The sequence below is a fragment of the Mobula birostris genome, chromosome 1 (assembly GCF_030028105.1).
Source record: "Mobula birostris isolate sMobBir1 chromosome 1, sMobBir1.hap1, whole genome shotgun sequence".
Lineage (NCBI taxonomy): Eukaryota > Metazoa > Chordata > Chondrichthyes > Myliobatiformes > Myliobatidae > Mobula > Mobula birostris.
Genome location: NC_092370.1, coordinates 44,027,309 through 44,047,162, shown reverse-complemented (window position 1 = coordinate 44,047,162; position 19,854 = coordinate 44,027,309). Strand labels below are relative to the sequence as shown.

Sequence of the window (19,854 nt, the reverse complement as noted above, 5' to 3'; positions counted from 1 at the left end):
GTCCTCACCTACATCAATATCCACTATGTCATTCTCCATAACTTCCGCCACTTTCAATGGAACCCTAGAACCAAACACATCTTTACCTCCCCCCCCCACCCCTGCTTTCCACAAGGATCACTCGCTCCATGCTTCCCTTGTCCATTTGTCCCTCCCCACTAATACCCCTCTTGGCACTTACCCCTGGAAGCGGAAGAAGTGCTACACCTGCCCATTCACCTCCTCCCTCCCCTCTATTGAGGGCCCAAAACAGTCCTTCCAGTGAGATAAAACTTCTCCTGTGAATCTTTTGGGGCCATCTACTGTATCCAGTGGTCCTAATGCATTGGTGAGCCCCAATGCAATTTGGGGAACCGCTTTGACGTGGTACCTTTGCCCCATCTGCAACAAGCAGGATTTCCCCATGGCAAACTGTTATTATTCCAATCCCCACCACCGTTCCAATATATCGGTCCACAGCGTTTTCTACTGCCATGATGAGGCCATGCTCAGGTTAGAGTCGCAACGCCTCGTATTCCATCTGGGTTGCCACCAACCTGATGGCATAAACAGCTATTTCTCTAACCTCCAGTAATTTTTCTCCCTCCCTCTTCACTCTTGATTCCTAACTCTGTTGCCCCATTTCCCCTTCTACTCACTTGCCTTATCTCTTCTCTCTCGTATCTCTCCCCCTTCCCTTTCTCCCTTGTCCACTCTCCTCTCCTATCAGATTCCTTCTTCTAAGCCCATTTACCTTTTCCACCTATCACCTCCCAGCTTCTTTCTTCACCCTCCCCTACCCACCTGACTTCACCCATCATCTTTCCCTCTCCCCCACGTCCCCTTCCTTTCCAATCCTCAAAGGGTTCTGGCCCAAAATATTGACTGTTAATTCATTTCCATAGATGCTGCCTGGTCTTCTGAGTTCCTCCAGCATTTTGCGTGCGTTATACTTCAGCCAAAGCTTTGTTCAAATATGTGTTAGTAAGTGACAGTAATGGAGATAGTAAACTAGATATGTTAAGTACAGTCTCAGTCATACAGCATTGTAACAAGCTCTTCTTCCCACCATCATGACTGTTTATAATAATCCCACTTGCCTTCATTAATTCAATTTCCTTCTACGTCCAGCTCGTCCAAGCACTTGACAAAATGCCTAATGAATGTCCTCTCCCTGCTTCCACTATTACCTCTGGCAGCTCAGTCTAGATACTGCCTTTGGATTTTTTGCAAATTTGCCAAGTTTGCCTGTTGGATCTCATTTAAACCTCCTCCCTCTCACATTAAACCTGTGCCCTCTAGGTTTAGACACCCAAACATAGCTACTGGCTATCTACCTTATCTATGACTCTCATAATTTTATATACCCTTAAATGTGAATCAACACATTACGTGCCTTGAACTGATTGTCAGGGGCAGTGGTAGAAGCAAATAGTCGTGGTTAAGAGGCCTTTTGAGAGGCACATAATATACAATAAATGCAGGGATGCTAATCATGTGCAGGCAGATGAGTTAGTTTAATTCAGTTTTATGTTCAGCACAGAGAACATGAACCAAAGGCTTGTTTTTGTTCTGTACTATTTTATGTTCTACACGGAAGTTCTAAGGTCCTATTTGGCAAGTAATGGACAAACTGAAAGCATGCTTAAACATAATCAATAAAGCGACAAGGATACCAACACTACTACACAGTAACTTGAGTTTATATGTACAGTACCTCTTTTCTCCTTTGTTGTTGGTAAATACATGATAAAATGTGTGATAATCAAAATAATACTCTTCAAGGTCAAGCAGCAACAGAGTAAACCTATTTGATACAACAAATAAATATGAATAAACATTCATAAAACAGAGCACCAAAAAGAAATTTTCTTCCATTTCTAAACAAGATAATTTTTAATATATATTAAGGACAATCATCATATTAACTTGATGTGGTATCACTGTGCAATATAAATCTGCAGCTGTACAAGAACCAATAAAACAGGATTAGGCACTGGACCCCTCAAGCCTGCACGGTCACTCAATGTCATGACTGATCTACCCCAGGCCTCAACTCTTTCTCTGTGCCAGATTCCTGCCGCTCTCAATCCAATTTTTGAAAATGTATCCACCCTCCACTTTAAGTACTTCTAATAATCTAGTCTCTACAACTCTTTGCAGTAGAGAATTCCAGAGATTCACAACTTTCTACAAGATGTCTACATAACTTGATTTTGAGTAATCAGTTCCCTTTCTTGAAACTATATCCCCTCACTGGATTCTCACCCACTTGTGAAGATACCTTCACATATCCTGTTGGGCTCTCTTAGACGTTTATAAGTATGACCATCCCTCATTCTATGGAATTAAGGGAAACAAGTAGTGAGATCATGGAAACTGTACAGATCGAAAAGGAGGAGGTCCTTGCTGTCTTGGGGAAAATTAAAATGGATAAATCTCCGGGACCTGACAGGGTGTTCCCTCGGACCTTGAAGGAGACTGGTGTTGAAATTGCAGGGGCCCTGGCAGAAATATTTAAAATGTCGCTGTCTACAGGTGAGGTGCCGGAGGATTGGAGAGTGGCTCATGTTGTTCCGTTGTTTAAAAAAGGATCGAAAAGTAACCTGGGAAATTATAGGCTGGTAAGTTTAACATCGGTAGTAGGTAAGTTATCGAAGGGAGTACTAAGAGACAGAATCTACAAGCATTTGGATAGACAGGGACTTATTAGGGAGAGTCAACATGGCTTTGTGCGTGGCAGGTCATGTTTGACCAATCTATTGGAGTTTTTCGAGGAGGTTACCAGGAAAGTGGATGAAGGAAAGGCAGCAGATATTGTCTACATGGACTTCAGTAAGGCCTTTGACAAGGTCCCGCATGGGAGGTTAGTTAGGAAAATTCAGTCGCTAGGTATACATGGAGAGGTGGTAAACTGGATTAGACATTGGCTCGATGGAAGAAGCCAGAGAGTGGTGGTAGAGAATTGCTTCTCTGAGTGGAGGCCTGTGACTAGTGGTGTGCCACAGGGATCAGTGCTGGGTCCATTGTTATTTGTCATCTATATCAATGATCTGGATGATAATGTGGTAAATTGGATCAGCAAATTTGCTGATGATACGAAGATTGGAGGTGTAGTGGACAGCGAGGAAGGTTTTCAGAGCCTGCAGAGGGACTTGGACCAGCTGGAAAAATGGGCTAAAAAATGGCAGATGGAGTTTAATGCAGACAAGTGTGAGGTATTGCACGTTGGAAGGACAAACCAAGGTAGACCATACAGGGTTAATGGTAAGGCACTGAGGAGTGCAGTGGAACAGAGGGATCTGGGAATACAGATACAAAATTCCCTAAAAGTGGCATCACAGGTAGATAGGGTCGTAAAGAGAGCTTTTGGTACATTGGCCTTTATTAATCAAAGTATTGAGTATAAGAGCTGGAATGTTATGATGAGGTTGTATAAGGCATTGGTGAGGCCGAATCTGGAGTATTGTGTTCAGTTTTGGTCACCAAATTACAGGAAGGATATAAATAAGGTTGAAAGGGTACAGAGAAGGTTTACAAGGATGCTGCCGGGACTTGAGAAACTCAGTTACAGAGAAAGGTTGAATAGGTTAGGACTTTATTCCCTGGAGCGTAGAAGAATGAGGGGAGATTTGATAGAGGTATATAAAATTATGATGGGTATAGATAGAGTGAATGCAAGCAGGCTTTTTCCACTGAGGCAAGGGGAGAAAAAAACCAGAAGACATGGGTTAAGGGTGAGGGGGGAAAAGTTTAAAGGGAACATTGGGGGGGGCTTCTTCACACAGAGAGTGATGGGAGTGTGGAATGAGCTGCCAGACGAGGTGGTAAATGCGGGTTCTTTTTTAACATTTAAGAATAAATTGGACAGATACATGGATGGGAGGTGTATGGAGGGATATGGTCCGTGTGCAGGTCAGTGGGACTAGGCAGAAAATGGTTTGGCACAGCCAAGATGGGCCAAAAGGCCTGTTTCTGTGCTGTAGTTTCTATAGTTCTATGGTTTTTTCTATGATTCTTCTGAACTCTAAAGAATACAGATCCAACTTGCTCCGTCTCTTCTGAAAGGATAATTCTCTCATTCCCAAGAATTAGCCTGGGAAATCACCTTTGGACTAGTTCAAGTTTAACTATATCCCTTAACTATTGCATGCAATACCCCAAACCCAAATTTGTGCTACCTGCTCATTCAACAATATTGGAATCCTACCAGTGCTGACTATTCTGTTGGTCAGCTTGTTAGATCAGTAGAGTGTTAATATTGTAACCAGCAATTTAAAGGTCAACACAGTTGCTGAGGTTATCAATGAAGGGTGAAACCATGAAAAAAAAGGCCTCTGCATTCTTATACTCCACACCCCTCATGTTACGCTGCTCAATCAACCCATATTATTTTCAGATTGGATCCACTTCCATTATCAATCCCACCAATAACCCTGATTTAACCAGTGGCCAAGCAGTATGAAGTGTTGCCAACTGAGTCAATGTACTACTGTTCGAGATGATCTACCAAAGCTGTCAGTAATCTTTTTAAGACAAAGTCAGCAGTTTTTCCACTTTATAAGGTTGTAAAATATTTTCATGTCACACAATACATTTAGTTGTAAACATAAAAGGATGTATCAGTGGGAGATTTTAATTTCTGTAAAATTGACTGGGTCAACCACAGTATAGAATGGAGAGAAATTTGTGAAATGTGTCCAAGAAAGCTTCTTTTATCAATAGATAGAGGAGATTACTAGAGAGGTGCAACACAGGACATCCCCCTGAGAAATGTTGACAAGTAATTTAGGTCATGTGACCATAATTATATCAGTTTAAAAAGAGTTTATGGAGAAGGATTCAATGAGTTCACAGGTCAAGATCCTGAAATTTTGGAGCCATTAGGCAGGATTTTGCAGTGGTTGATTAGGCAGAATTGCTTGCACAGAAAGATACATCTGCCTACTGAGAGACCTTTACAAGTGTTACATCAAGAGTTCTGGGCCCATATATTCCTGAAGGGCAAGGATGGTAGGTTTCAGGAACCCTGGGTGATGAGACACACTAAAGCTATGGTTAAGAAAAACGGGCAAGCAAACACGGGGCATAAGCAATTGGAAATTAGGGAATCTCTTGACTACAAGACTGTAGAAGTGCACTTAAGGGAGAAGTTTGGAGGGTAACAATGGCTAAGGGTCTGACAAGCAAGATGAACAAAATACACCAAAGTCTCCTGGGACTAAGAGAAAAATGGTGCCAGGAAGACAGTAGGTCTCCTCAAAGACCAGCATGACTGTGTGTGAACAAAGAAAACGAGTGAGATTTTAAATAAATATTTTTCTTTAGCTTTGACTCTAGAGAAAATTATTTAAACTAAGGAAATAGATAGATTATTTGAACACTCAGTCCTCTTTTATTGTCATTTAAAATGCATACATGCATTAAGAAATGATACAATGTTTCTCCGGAGTGATATCACAGAAAACAGGACAAAGCAAAGACTAACGCTGACAGAACCACATAATTATAACATATAGTTACAGCAGTGCAAAGCAATACCATAATTTGACGAAGAACAAGCCATGGGCACGGTAAATAAAGTCTCAAAAGTCCCTGAGTCAACCGACTCCCGAGTCTCCGATAGGAGGTGGCAAAAGGAAGAAACTCCCTGCCATAAACCTCCAGGCACCATCAACTTGCCGATGTCTTGGAAGCAGCCGACCACAGCCGACACTGAATGAGGGAAATGAGTGGTGTTGTCTTGGACCACATGAGAATTAGCAGGGAGGAGGCACTGGAGACCTTAAATGCATTAAAATGGACAAAGCCCCAGGGCCCAGCCTGTTGCATTCTTGGATTTTGTTGGTAGATTGAATAGAAATTGTAGGCAAAACCCAGATTGTTGCTTCACCTTTGGCCCCACATGAGGTTCTATAGGATTAGAAAGTGACTAAAAAGTACTATTGTTGAAAAAGAGTAGCAAAGCAAGAAATAAACTACAGGCCAGTGTGTCTGACATTGGTGGTGGGTAAATTGCTGGAGGGGATTCTGAGAGAGAGGATCTACCAACATTTGGAGAAACAGTCTGACTTGCAACAGTCAGCACAACTTTTTGCATGGTAAGACATGTCTGACAATCTCTTGGGAGTTCTTAGAGGAGGTAACCAAGAGGGGAGATGAGGGTAGGGCAGTGGACGTTGTTTATATGGACACCTTCAATAATATCCCTTATGGCAGACTATGAGATCCAGGAGGTATTCAGCAAATTGGATTCGTAATTGACTCAATGGTAGGAAGCAGAAGGTGATGATTGAGGGTTGTTTTCCCAACTGAAAGCTTGTGTCCAGTGGTATATTGTTTGTAATTTATATAAACGATTTGAATATGAATGTATAAGGCATGATTACCTTTTTGTTTGTGGATAACAGCACCTTCAGGTTCAAGAATAGTTACTACCCCTCAACCATCAGGCTCTCGAACAAAAGGGGATAGCTACACTCATTTAAGGGATTCATATTGTTATTTCATGCTCATTATTTATTGCTATTTATTTATATCTGCATTTGCACAGTCTGTTTACAGTTCCTGATGGTTACAGATTAGTTATTGTTCTATAGATTTGTAAAGTGTGCCCGCAGAAAAAGAATCTTAGGGTATGGTGGTGACATGTATGGAGTCTGATAATAAATTTTACTTTGAATTTTGAATACTAAATACCTGGTGTTGTAGTGAGTGTAGATTGGATTATACAAGTCAAATGTAACTCTGCTTACTGTACTGCATAATAATTGCTGAACTGCTTTCTGTCATGCCAGAGCTCTGTAGTTGTGTGGCTTCTTTTCATGTTTTTATAAACCTGCGAAAAATGAACTTAAGTTTCAATTGTTTACTGTGGGGTGAGGTGGGTGACAGAACCCCACACTGGCTGTACAAACTACATTTATTCACTGGGCAGCACTAGGACAAACAATGCTGCATGAAGGATGATGAAACTACTTTTTATGACAACACGGCAGAGTTTCATTTACCAATATAGTTTCAGAAGTAGAATCAGGATTATTATCATTGGCTTGAATGATGCAAAATGTGTTGTTTTACAGCAGTAGTAGTGTAGAGACAAAACTGCTAGAAATCACAAATAAATAGCAAAATAGCAAATACAGTGTCAGAACTAATTTCTAAATTGTAATTCTATGTGCTATGACAAAAGTTTAAGATTGTTTTGATTTGATACAACATCTCCAAATGAGGTTTTTTACCTTCTGGGGAGTGGGGTAACATTTTCTGCTGTACTGATGTTAATATGGAATATATACAAAAAGTGTTTACTTATTTGAAGTAATAAAGCTACCACTGGTGCAATGCTATCACATATTTTCTAACTCTAGAGATGTATACCTTACCTAATTGTGAGCATTAGTCCCCTCAGATGGTACCGACCAACCCTACCAGCTCACAGACTAAATGGAGAGAAAATACGAAAAACTGAGGTGCAAAGATACTTGGAAGTGTTTGTGCAGGATTCCCTATAGATTAATTTGCAGGTTGAGTCTGTGGTGAAGGTGGTAAGTGCAATGTTAGCATTCATTTTAAGAGAATTAGAATATAAAAGCAAGGATATAAATTTGAGACTTTATAAAGTACTGGTGAGGCCTCACTTAGAAGTATTGTGAACAATTTTGGGCCCATAACCTTCGAAAGGATGTGCTAAAACAGGAGAGAGTTCAAAGGATGTTCACAAAAATGATTCCAGGACTGAACGGCTTGTCATATGAAGAGCGTTTGATGGCTCTGGGTCTGTATTCTCTCAAATTCAGAAGAATGAGGGGTGACTTAATTGAAACTTATTTAATGGTGAAAGGTCCTGATATAGAGTGGATGTGGAGAGGATGTTTCCTAAGGTGGGAGAGTCTAAGACCAGAAAGGACAGCTCCGGAGTAGAGGGGCATCCTTTTAGAATGGAGATGAGGAGGAATTTCTTTAGCCAAAGAGTGGTGAATCTGTGGGCAAATGGCCTAATTCTGCTCCTAAAGGAAAAGTAAGTCAGTAAATAAATAAAGCAATAATGAAGCATTGTTAGGGACCATTCAGAAACCTGATGGAAAGGAAGAGGATGGTCTTAAAACATTGAGTGTTGGTCTTCAGGTTCTTGTAGCTCATCCCTGATGATAGTAGCAAGAAGAAGGCATGTCCAGGATGGACAGGGTTCTTGTTATTAGTGATGGAATGGCTCCATCTTGAGACACCACCTGTTGAAGCTGTCCTCGATGCTGGAGAGTATCGTGCTCATGATGGAGCTTGCTGCATCGATAACCCTTCTGCAGCCTCTTGCACTGGAGCCTCTATACCAAGCAGTGACGTAACCAGTTAGAATGCTCTCCACTGTATATCTTCAGAAGTTTGCAAAACATTGGGGTCATACCAAATCTCCTCAAATTCCCCATGAAGCAGAGCAGCTGGTGTGCCGCCTTATGATTGAATCAATGCGCTGGGATCAAGACAGATCCTTGGAGATGATGACACCCAGGAACTGGAAGCTGTTCACCCTTTCCACTGCTTACTCCCCAATGAGGACTGGTGTGCGTTCCAAAAACTTGTATTCCTGAAGTCCACAATCAATTCTTTGGTCTTGCTGATGTTCGGTAAAGTTGTTGGGACACCACTCTACCAGCCAAAATATATCACTCCTGTACACCTCCAGGTTGCCACCTGAGATTTTAACCAACTGTGCTATCATCTGCAAATCTATAAATGGTGTTTGAGCTGTGCCTAGCTACACAGTCATGTGTGTAGAGAGTAGAGCAGTGGGCTAAATACACATCCCTGAGGTGCACCTGTGTTGTTTGTTATTACCAATCCATTCTAAACTTGATCTCCCAATTAGAAAGTCAAGGATCCAGTTGCAGAGGCTGATGTTTATAAACGCGATGACTAATACTGCAGGGGTGATGGTATCGAATGAAAAGCTACAATCAATAAACCGCACCTTGAGCACTTTGCTGTTGTCTAGGTGCTCCAAAGCAGAACCAAGAGCCAGTGAGGTTGTGTCCACTCAAGACCTTTTGCAGTTGTAGGTAAATTGCAGTGGGTCAAGAACCTTACTCTGGCAGGATTTACTTCTAGCCATAACCAACCCCGTAAAGCATTTTATTACAGTTAGATCTGAGTACCACTAGTCGACAGTCACTGAGGCAGCTCATCATGCTCTTCTTGGGTACAGATAAAATTGATGCCCTTTTAAAGCAGGTGGAAACCTCAGACTACAGCAGAGAGAAATTGAAGGTGTCCTTGTACAGTCCAGCCAGTCATCTGGCACAGATGACGCCATGGGGCCTGATGTAATGCAAGGACTCATCCTCTTGAAGGATGTTCTGATATCGGCCTCCAAGTATTTTGTGGTGGGTTTTATTTTTTGTATTGCGGCTCTGTGGAGACTGTGGGGCTTTTACTGAAAGAGGAACTGGATTAGCAATTATTGACTAACTTCCCTACAGGGTACAGAAAGGGACTTTTCTTCCTTTTGCTTCTGAAGTTCCTCTACTCTAGCTACTTATTAAATGGTCGGTGCAAGTACTATCTGTGAGTGATTCCAGAGTTGCACAGCATACTGCAGATTAACATGAATCTTATCAGATGTTCAGCATTGTTTTCAACATATATTCAGGAACTATAGACCATACTCTGACAGAAAAACCATGTTCACCCTTTAGTTTGCCAAGGTAGTTCAGTTAACACTGATGTAATGACAGAATAAAGGCATCACGAACATTGCCTGGATAACTACAAGATCTGCTGATTATGTCAAATACCAGACTTTACTGATGAAATGGTATCTTTTTGATTATAGGATAACTTACATCATCTACAAAATAACGTGAGAGATTTAGGGCAGGTAATTCATCTAGACCACATCAGTACTGTACCTACCAGAAAGAATAATGACAATTGGGTACTTGCCTCATCTATTTAAATTCAAACAGTGTTTTTCACAGAATATTGCACACACGATGAATGCATTTCCTAATAATAGGATGCAAATATTCTACATAATGTTAGTAGTCCAATCCAAATTTAAGGGTTGGAAATAGATAACTTTCTGGTCAACTCTACAGTCAGAGGAGACTACTCTCCACTGTTCTGTATACTGTAGTGTGATTCCTCTTATTGCCATCAGTAAGAAACAGTAATAAAAGGGGTGATGATCCAAGGTAGCAGAGGTAGTCAGATCCACCTCTTTCTTCTCCTCAGATCCATTGTTGATCTGCAAATTGATGAGTAGCTACAGGCAGACACAACGGCCTTCAGGGCCAGAGTCAATCACGACAAAAGAACCGGTCTGAAAAACCCTTTGTTCCTTTAATCATCAGTTACATATTGGAAATACGGTTCAGAGAAGGCAGAGTCTGGAGCAAATGACTGAAGCACACTGCCGAAGTGAAACAGATGCTGCAAATGTTCCTGAGCTCTGGACTTGGTTGGTATAGTGAATGAAGAGAATGTATTTTATAAACACATCATGAATGTATTTTTTGGAAAGGTTGAGAACCAAATATAGTTGACAACTGCTTCAGAGTACATCCTTGGAAATAGTGCGCAAAGCCTGTGTCACACAGATGTGTGGGATGAACATTAACAAAACTACAATATCACTTTTGAGACAGTCTTGGCAAAAAGCCATTCCAAAATGAGATGGGTGATGGTCACACACAGTGCCAGGCAACAAGTCTCTGTTGGTAACTGGGAATTGGTTTTATTATTGTCACATGTACAATAAAAAGCTTTTGTTGGCATGATATCCAGACAGATCATTCCATACACAAGTACACTGATGTAGTATGAAAAGGCAAAACAAAAATGTACAATATAGGATTATTATCACAGAGAAATTGGAGTGCAGGTAGACAAAGAAATGCAAGGGCCACGACGAGGTAGATTGAGAGATCAAGACTTCATCTTTATCACCTAAATGATCTGTTCAAAAGTATTATACCAACAGAACAGAAACTGTCTTTCAGCTTGATGATAATCTGTCGAGCTTTTGTATCTTCTGCTCAATGGGAGAGAAGGGATAAGAGATTGACCAGGGTGGGAGGAATATCAGATCATGTTGGATGCTTTCCTAAGACAGCGAGTACAGACAGAATCAATTGAGGGGATGTCAATTTTAATGATAGATTGGGTTGCATTTACAACTGTGCAATTTCTCATGGATTGGGGCAGAACAGTTGCTATACAAGCTATGTTGCATCCGGATAGGATGCTTTCTATAGTGCATCTGTAAACGTTGGTAAAGATCAAGAGAAACATCCCAAATTTCCTTAGCCTTCTGAGCACCTTAGCTTGCTGTTTTAATTAAAATTGTTGCTGGTAGTCACTCGCAGGAAGATGAATCTCTCAACCATCTCCACCTCAGCACTATTTAGGGTAAGTACTCCATCCAGCTTCCTCAAATCAATGACCAGCTCTCTTGTCTTGTTGGCATTGAGGGAGAGGTTATCGTGACACCATGCCACTAGACTCTCCTTTTTCTTCCTGTGCTCCATCCCACCATTGTATGAGATCCAGCCCACCACAGTGATGCCATCTGCAAACTTGTAAATGGAGTTACAGCAGAATTTGGCCACAAGTCACGAGTGTATAGGAAGTAAAGTAAGAAGCAGAGGACACTGATCAACAGAGCTTTATTCAATACCAAGCAAGCAAGGTCTAGCTGGCTGTTCAAAAAAGCTGGTGCTAATTATTTTGAATTAATGTTTACTACTGGCTTAGCCTAGATCTGGGTATGAATTTCAGATCTGAAGCTATAAGGGAGCTTCAGATCCTAGAAAACAAGGTCTGTGACACAATTTTCTATAACATGAAACTTCATCTACACATCAAGAAACATTATTTTTTAAAAAGACTGAATTTACTGTTCTGCTGTACAGTGCTTATAAAAAGTATTCACCTCCCTTGGAAGTTTTCATGTTTTGTTGTTTAACACCATTGAATCACAGTGCATTTAATCTGGCTTTTTTTGACACTGATCAACAAAAAAAGACTCTTTCATATCAAAGTGAAAACAAATTTCTTCAAATTGGTCTAAATTTATTACAATTATTAAAAAAAAATAATTGATTGCATTTTCACTCACTGTTCAGAGATTACCTGTGGAAACTGAAATCCCTGATAGGCACTCCTACTTTCACTGTTGATGTATTTAAAACTACATGTGAAAATGGAAGTGCATACTGATGAATAAAGACAAAAAATAAAAACTATTCACAAATATATACAGTGGACATACATGGATAAAGTTCATAGCAGGACAATGAGTAACAAAAACTTACTTATAAAACACCTTTAAAACAACAAATTAACAATAATTAACAAGTAGATATTAGGATAGACAATTAGTTAATTAGTGAAAGAACTATGCTCTGATGAACATCGTAAAGAAATGAAAAACTGAGAAGGGAGGTAGGTTAGAAAGTGAATGCTGGATCACAGTACATGAATGTACAGCTGCCAATAGTGATGCATTTAAATCTATGATATAGACACCTAGATTGGAAAAAATGAAGATTTTGCATAAGTTACAGTACTTAAAACAATGGCGAAAGTTAAAGACAATTCAGTTTTAACCAAGGCAGCAAAACCTTTCAGCTATATTGCACATTTAATATCCAACTTAAAAAAATGTGCTAAGGTGCATCTGAAATCTCCACACCAATCGAGACATAGAACAGCAAAAGCTTGGACAATAAAAGTATACTTTAAGGAAGAAAAATAAGATACTGAACTGAATTTGGGGAATGAGTTACAGGTTTGAATGGTAAAAGCATAAATGCCTTCATTAGTAGGAGTGGTGGAAAATACTACAAAAGGAGGACAACAGGCAGATGAAGTGGATCTTGATATTTGAAATCAAGGATGAGAATTTTAAAATCAGGAAGCCAGGATTCTGCCCTGGGCAAAGAAATCCAATGAAAGCAATTCCTGGATAATACTCCAAAAATAAAAACAGACAGACAAGCAAATGCAGCACATTCAGGTGGACAACAGTAGATAACTAATGGAAGATGCAATATAGTCAAGTGTATCAGACTAGAAGGAAAAGAGATAGATAAGCATAATCAATTTCCATTAATGACCTTGATAATAAGCATTTCATTTAATGCCTTATCCAAATTCAACATTCGATATTCCAGAATAATTGAATGTTTAATTGTACAGCGCGGGTCTGTAAATAGAAGTTCACACTGAGGAGAAAAGAAGATGTAAAGTTGAAGGAAATCAAAAGTGACATTGAGGTCAAAGAGGCTCAGGTTCTGGATAATTACCAAAATAGCCTTGCACCTGGATGCAGAACAAGATCATAAAGGCATGTGGAAAGATATGTTTCAGCTAATGGAAAGACAAACCAGAAGTCACAAAAGTTAACAGAAGACTGAAAGTAAAAGTTACAATTCAATCCTCTGATTCTGATTACAAATAATTTTTGGTTGGTTATCAACCAAGTACTATTGGATAGCTTGCACTTATATTTTTTAAGCAGTTTGCTCCGTTCTTAAATATAGACAGACACTAAATTTATTTATTTGTTGGGATACAGCATGGAGCAGGCCCTTCAAGCTGTGCTGTCCAGCAGTCCCTAGCCTAACCACGGGACAATTTACAATGACCAATTAACCTACCAACAGCTACACCTTTGTACTGTGAGAGGAAACCGGAGAACCCAGAGAAAAGCCACGCGGTTATGGGGACAATGTACAAACTCCTTATAGGCAGTGGTAGGAATCGAACCTGGGTCACCTATACCGTAAAGTGTTGCGCTAATCACTACACTACCATGCCGCTGTAAGTGACATGATTGCGAATTAGAAATACAGACACTGAAAATCAATAGCAATAGAAAATTCTGGAAACATCCAGCAAGTTAAGCACTATCTGTTAAAAGAGAAACAAACCAATGACCTGCAGCTTTGACTACATTTCCCCTTCTGTAGATGCTGCTAGACCTGTTGAGTGTTTTCAGCATTTTCTGGATTTATACTAAGTAGCAGCAGTTACCTTACCCAACTTGGCAAACCTGTTATTCAACCGAGAACATTAACAATGAGCTTTAGAAAATTATTTAACTACAGGGTAGCAACAAGCCCATTCTCAGCAATGAAATGCGCTTGAATAATTTATTGAATAGTAATAAAGAGCAAGAAGCTTAGATCATTTTCAGTTCCTAATTCTGAATTTAACCAGATCACTCCCTTCTACTGACACTAGTGTAGCAAGGGGAACCATGACCGAACTGAGACTGTCAGTTGTTAGAGAACCAGCTCACAGGATATATCTGCTGTGTTTTCTCCCTCACCAGCCTGTTGCAAATACATCACCATGGGAGTATTCAGAATAACCACATTAGTCTGTATGGTGTGAGAGTATTCAGAATAATTATCACATAGTCTGTATGGTGTCTAAATCCTAGAAACAAACTTGCATCACCATTTCAGGAAGGTGGTTAAATGGAATAATTGCAGGAAAAGACCCAGCAGCAGTAGGCCAGACACTCACGATCCCAAAAGTAGTGAAGTTGCACTCCATCGTAATCTGCATCCTCACGGACCGGCAGAGCCTTCGCTAACACCAGAAACAAAGCTTCTTGGCTCATGTCCCATTCTACAGTCTTCTGCAAATAAATCTGAGCAGAGGCTCCAGTACAGTACAGCAACCCTATACTATCAGGAGCAGACAAGATGCTATTGCAGAGGAATCATTCCGAGTGCCCCAGACAATACTAACTCCCCACACTCGTCCAAAAAAAAATCAACATCACGACCAAATCACCATATCATTATCTCACTGCTTTGCGACAATAGCTGTTCTCTATACTACACCAACAATATAAAAATACTTCACGAACTATAAAATAATTTGTCCTGAAAGAGATGTTAGAAATGCAAAAAATAATTCAAGTTCCCCTTTCACAGATGTGCTAGATATCATGCTACAAACAGTACCAACAATTTGGTTTTGTATTGACAAAGCTGTAACCACAGTGTAGGTAGCCCCTCAAAACTGACTTACTGCCACTCCTGTACTGTGGGCTCTGAAGTGGCTACTGGTGCCAATGTGGGAACGCAGACTCTTCCCCAGGTGACATAACCGATGTCTGTTGGATGGGTGATTTGTAAGACCTTTAATACTTTCCTCTGTTGCTTAGAATTTTCTTCGTATGGTAAAGTCAAAATAGAGTGATAGAGTGATAGCTTCAGAAGTTAGTGCCAACATATGGCTTGCGGAATCTGACGGTGTGTAACCAAGGCCTCAGTGATGGATGGTGTTGACATGAGAAATTTTGATCCTCCTTTCAATGAGTTAAGAACATCCTATAGACATAGCACTGATGAGATTTTCCCCCCAATACTTGGTATAAGTAGCCCAATTCTCAGAAGCAAAATGGAGGCCAGAATCATTGCTGCCTACTCAACCATGACCCTATGCCAAGTCTGAGGTCCTGATCTTCAAGCACCCTTTTTCTCAAGTGACGAAAGACTGTTTTGACACAATGAAGGCAGTGGATAATTTCATCTTCAATGCCTGTCTTCATCAAGAGGTGGAACCCAAGAAAGGGACACAGCCCTTAGTCTTGCTCTGAATTGTTTATGTTAGGGGCAGTGTATTGCAATGAGAGCAGGTTGGTACAAGCCCTTGGTTTTACAGATGTAGAGTGCAAGCCAATCCTCTCATATGCCTTGACAAAAGCAAGTTTGGAGCTTAGCCTCAGAGTGAGTAACCATAATAGCAAACTGCAGCTTATTATTCACCCATAAGTGACTGGTTCCAGAGTGCAGCTGAACAGCTGTCCATTGGTTCTGATGATTAGCTCCACTCACATTAGAAACTTTCTGGAGGAAAAAAGAAACTTTGTGAAAAAGTTTGAGAATGTGTTGCAACGATGATGTAGACTTGCACTGCATTATACCCATTCTTTAAAATTAGGGCATCATGGTTGGGGACAAATTTCTGTGGGCAGTCATATTTGATGTTATTCACAGTTGCTTATGAAGTTAAAAGTTTTAATTTGGTTGACAAAGGCCATTTTCCTTTAAGTTGCTGTTGAGTAAAGTTCATATCCCTTCTGCCTCCAAACAAACAAGAATCTATTCAGGGCGCTGCTCTGATCTCCAGGTAGAGACATTTGAGGAGGACACTGGCAGTGAACTATACCAATGACATGGGGCAGTGAGACCCGTTAGTAGCTGAGATGATGGGAGCCTATTCTTGAAGGTGATGCTCACACCATGAAGTATTTCTCTTCCAGTTTGTTCCTCCAAGAGATGTGCATATAACCTTGTTCTTCAACTGGCTATCAGTTACCCATCACGTCTTAGTGCAATAATGTTGATGAGAAAGTTGAGTTATAGAAATTTAACACTGTTGGAATCATTCATGAGGGTTCTGACATACCAGGTACTGAACTTCATGTTACCACCAGGGCCAACAGCAAGGGAGAACAGGCAACCAGAGACCAGGTTATGCTGTACTATTTTAATGTTCACATACTAATTGGCCCACATTTGGGTGCATCAATATGTTGCAATACAAAATTACATGAATATCATTTGTTGAAAGGAACAAGTCACATTTGGAGTTAGGCAGCCCCAAAAATATTTTCAATAAATTTAGTACCAATTAATAGATCATGTCAATGGATAATGCAAAGGCTAATGACTCTATCCTTGAATCCTTCAGGCATTTAATCCAAAACCTGCTACGTCTGATCAAGCTGTGCCACTGCACACATAACAATGGCATCCATCCAGATCAGAGGATTATCCAGTACATTCAGTCCACAAAAAGCAAGACACCCTGATCCAACCATTTTCTGCCCCATCGATCCACTTTCAAGTCAGAGAAGAGGAAGAAATCTTTAACAGTACTGTCAAGTAGCAATGTCTCACCAATATGCAGCTCCATGCTCATGAAACATTGGCCACAGATACAATGGAATCCACCTTCAAGTTTCCCTTCATATAACACACCAGCCTGGCATGGACATATAAATTAGCATGCTTTAATCATCTGGATCAAAATCCCATTTCTCTCTTCCTAGCAACACTGTAGGAAGCACCAAACTGTACAGCCATACATCTCTTTCCAAATGGCATTTACAGATGGTCATTAAATTTACCAGTAGTCTCCATCAATAAACAAAAGATGAGGACTGTTCTGCCCACTGTGGTACATCTACACCATTTTGAGCAGCTGGTTGTAGATCACGTTAAATCTCATCTTCCTGACACTTCGGACCCTCTCCAGTTCACATCACTCAAATCAGTCCAATGACGATGCCACAACCTCTGCACGCCACACAGTCCTGGCCCACATGGAAAATGATGCCTGTTTATTGACTTCAGCTCAGTATTTGATACGATCATCCCTCAGAAGCTGGTGGGTAAACTGTTCTCACTGGGGACTCAACAACTCTCTGTAACTGGATCTTGGACTCCTTGACAGAAAAGCAACAGTCAGTGTGTGTTGGCAGAAACATCTCTAGCTCTATCACACTGAGCACAAGCGCCTCCCAGGGCTGCACGCTCTGTCCACTGCCGTTCAAACTGTTGGCCCATGACTGCAGTGCTAGATCCAGTTCAAACAGAATCATCAAGTATGCTAATCACAACAGAGACCGGCCTCATCAATAACGATGCGATGCATACAGAGAGGAGGTACAGCGGCTGGTGGAATGGTGCGAGCGCAATAACTTGAGCCTTAATGTGGACAAGACCAAAGAGATGATTGTGGATTTTAGGAAAGTGCAGACTGACTATTCCTCACTGCACATACATGGCTCCTCCCTGGAGAGAGTTAGGAGCACCAAGTTTCTGGGAGTGCACATAATGGATGATCTCACCTGACCCCTCAACACCACCTTTTTAGTCAAGAAAGCACAGCAACGTCTCCACTTCCTGACGAGATTGAGGGGAGTAAGGCTCCACCCCCTCCCCAACTATTTTAACCTAACTTTTTTTTCCACAGGAGCACCAACGAGTGTGTCCTGACCAGCTGCATTACAGTCTGGTACAGGAATTGCAAGGTATCTGACTGCATGTCTCCACAAAGGATTGACAGGACTGCTGCCATCCCCCTAATAAAAATATTTATCAGGAGTGCTACATACGCAGAGCCCTTAGCATTGTCAATGATCCCTCCCACCCGTCCAACAATCTTTGACCCCCTACCATCAGGCAGGAGGTACTGTAACATTAGGACAAGAACTGTTAGGATGGGAAACAGCTTCTTCCCCCAGACTGAATACGCTGTCACCACTAAGGTCTCATCCTGCATGAAGCGCCAGTTGCATAATACCGTTTACTTTTTAACTTGTATCCAATATACACCTCACAACTCATTAACTTTGTTTGTGGTAATACCACATTATGTGAGTTATATGTACTGTATTTTGTGCACTTTGGTCCAGAGGAACATTATTTCGTTTGGCAGTATAGATACAGTTGAATGACAATACACTGAACTTGTATGTAAACACCCCCAGGTCATCAGACCATGGAGTTTTGGTTTTGTTCAAATCACTATAAGAAAATATTTAATAGGCACTAAGGAAACGTGGGCTGCTCCATCCATATCTGCCATTAAGATACACGGTTTAGAAAATAGTGTGCAAATCCCTTTTCAAAAAAAGTGATTGTAGCAACAAATTTATATCTATAAACCGTAATATCACTGCCATAGAACAAGTTCCGTGAACTCATTATCTCATTTTCAATTGCAACCATGTGGCAAGGATATCAGCTCCAGAACAGAAAAGCAGAAAACTGCATTTAACTCTCAACTGGAAACATTACAATTCCAAAGACAGTTGACCCAAGTCTCAATGTGCCAACTACCAGAAACAAATAAAAAAAGCTCTTGAATTGTGATGAAAGAGTAAAACTTGAGGATTAAAAGTTAGATGAAAATAAGTCATCCCGCGAACAGCTGCAGCAGAGCCCAGCTTTCAGCTCGTTACCAGCACCGAATCGCTCGATCAGAGCGATGCCGGATGCCGGATGCCAGATGCCACTCGGGGCCGCCCTCCGGTGCCGACCGGCCGGTGTCGGCTCGGCCCAGATGGCGGGCCTAGTTGCCGATCCGTGAACTGGCGTGAAGCGGTACCGACCGGTTCCACCCCTCCATCCAGGCAGCTCCCTGCCCAGCCGAATTCATGCTCACCTCTCCTTGCAGCGCTGATGCTTCTTCACGAACGCCATTGAGACAGAGACAACACAAACAGCAGCGGCACACTTCCACACCCCGCACAACAGGAACCGACGGCCCCCGCCCCGCCCACCGGCACCAGCTGGGGACTCCGACCCCGCCCACTGATCCCGACGGGGAAGGGAAGGGAAGGGCTTCCGATCCGCCCACCCCCAGCAGCCGGGCCGGAGTGGGGGCTCAGGTCTCGCCCACCGACACCAGCGGGTTTAGGGGTTGGGGTAGGGGGAGGGAGAGTAGAGGTTCCGGCCCGGCCCGCCGACACCAGCAGGGGGCAGTTTCAGCACCTTCCACATCCACTCCAGCACAACCAGCAGGATCAGTTCCCAGTACACCAACCACAACAACAAACATTGGGGTTTCCGGCAGCATCTACGGTTAGCATAAGGAGCTGTTATGACATTGCTAGGAGCAGGAGATTCATCCATCAATACCCACCGCCACCTACGAGGCGACTGTACCAATAGAGCTTCCGGAGGGGTCCATCAAACACTGCACACAGCAATCTACTGGTGATTCCAGCACTGAAAGGGGCCTCCATTGACACCAGTGTAGAGCGACCTAGCACCACCCACAGCCACCAGCTGAAGCTAGTTTCAGTATTAAGAGCTACCAGTGCAGGGCAAAAATGAACCTACA

The 19,854-nt window shown here is 41.6% G+C and overlaps 1 protein-coding gene across 4 annotated transcripts in view; it reads right to left on the bottom strand.

Moving 5' to 3' along the window:
• nsmaf (neutral sphingomyelinase (N-SMase) activation associated factor) overlaps positions 1-19,278 on the bottom strand; it is a 152,123-nt gene extending 132,845 nt beyond the window's left edge. For all 4 annotated transcript variants that reach the window (XR_011885587.1, XR_011885584.1, XM_072254663.1 and 1 more), the window contains exons 1-2: positions 19,174-19,278; positions 1,697-1,786 (exon numbers count right to left, since the gene is read on the bottom strand). Coding sequence is in view for 2 of the 4 variants with exons in the window: in XM_072254663.1 (XP_072110764.1) it covers positions 1,697-1,786; positions 19,174-19,211 (128 nt within the window). In the remaining 2 variants the exon portion in view is untranslated. The remainder of the gene's footprint in view (positions 1-1,696; positions 1,787-19,173) is intronic.
• Positions 19,279-19,854: the final 576 nt, after the last annotated feature.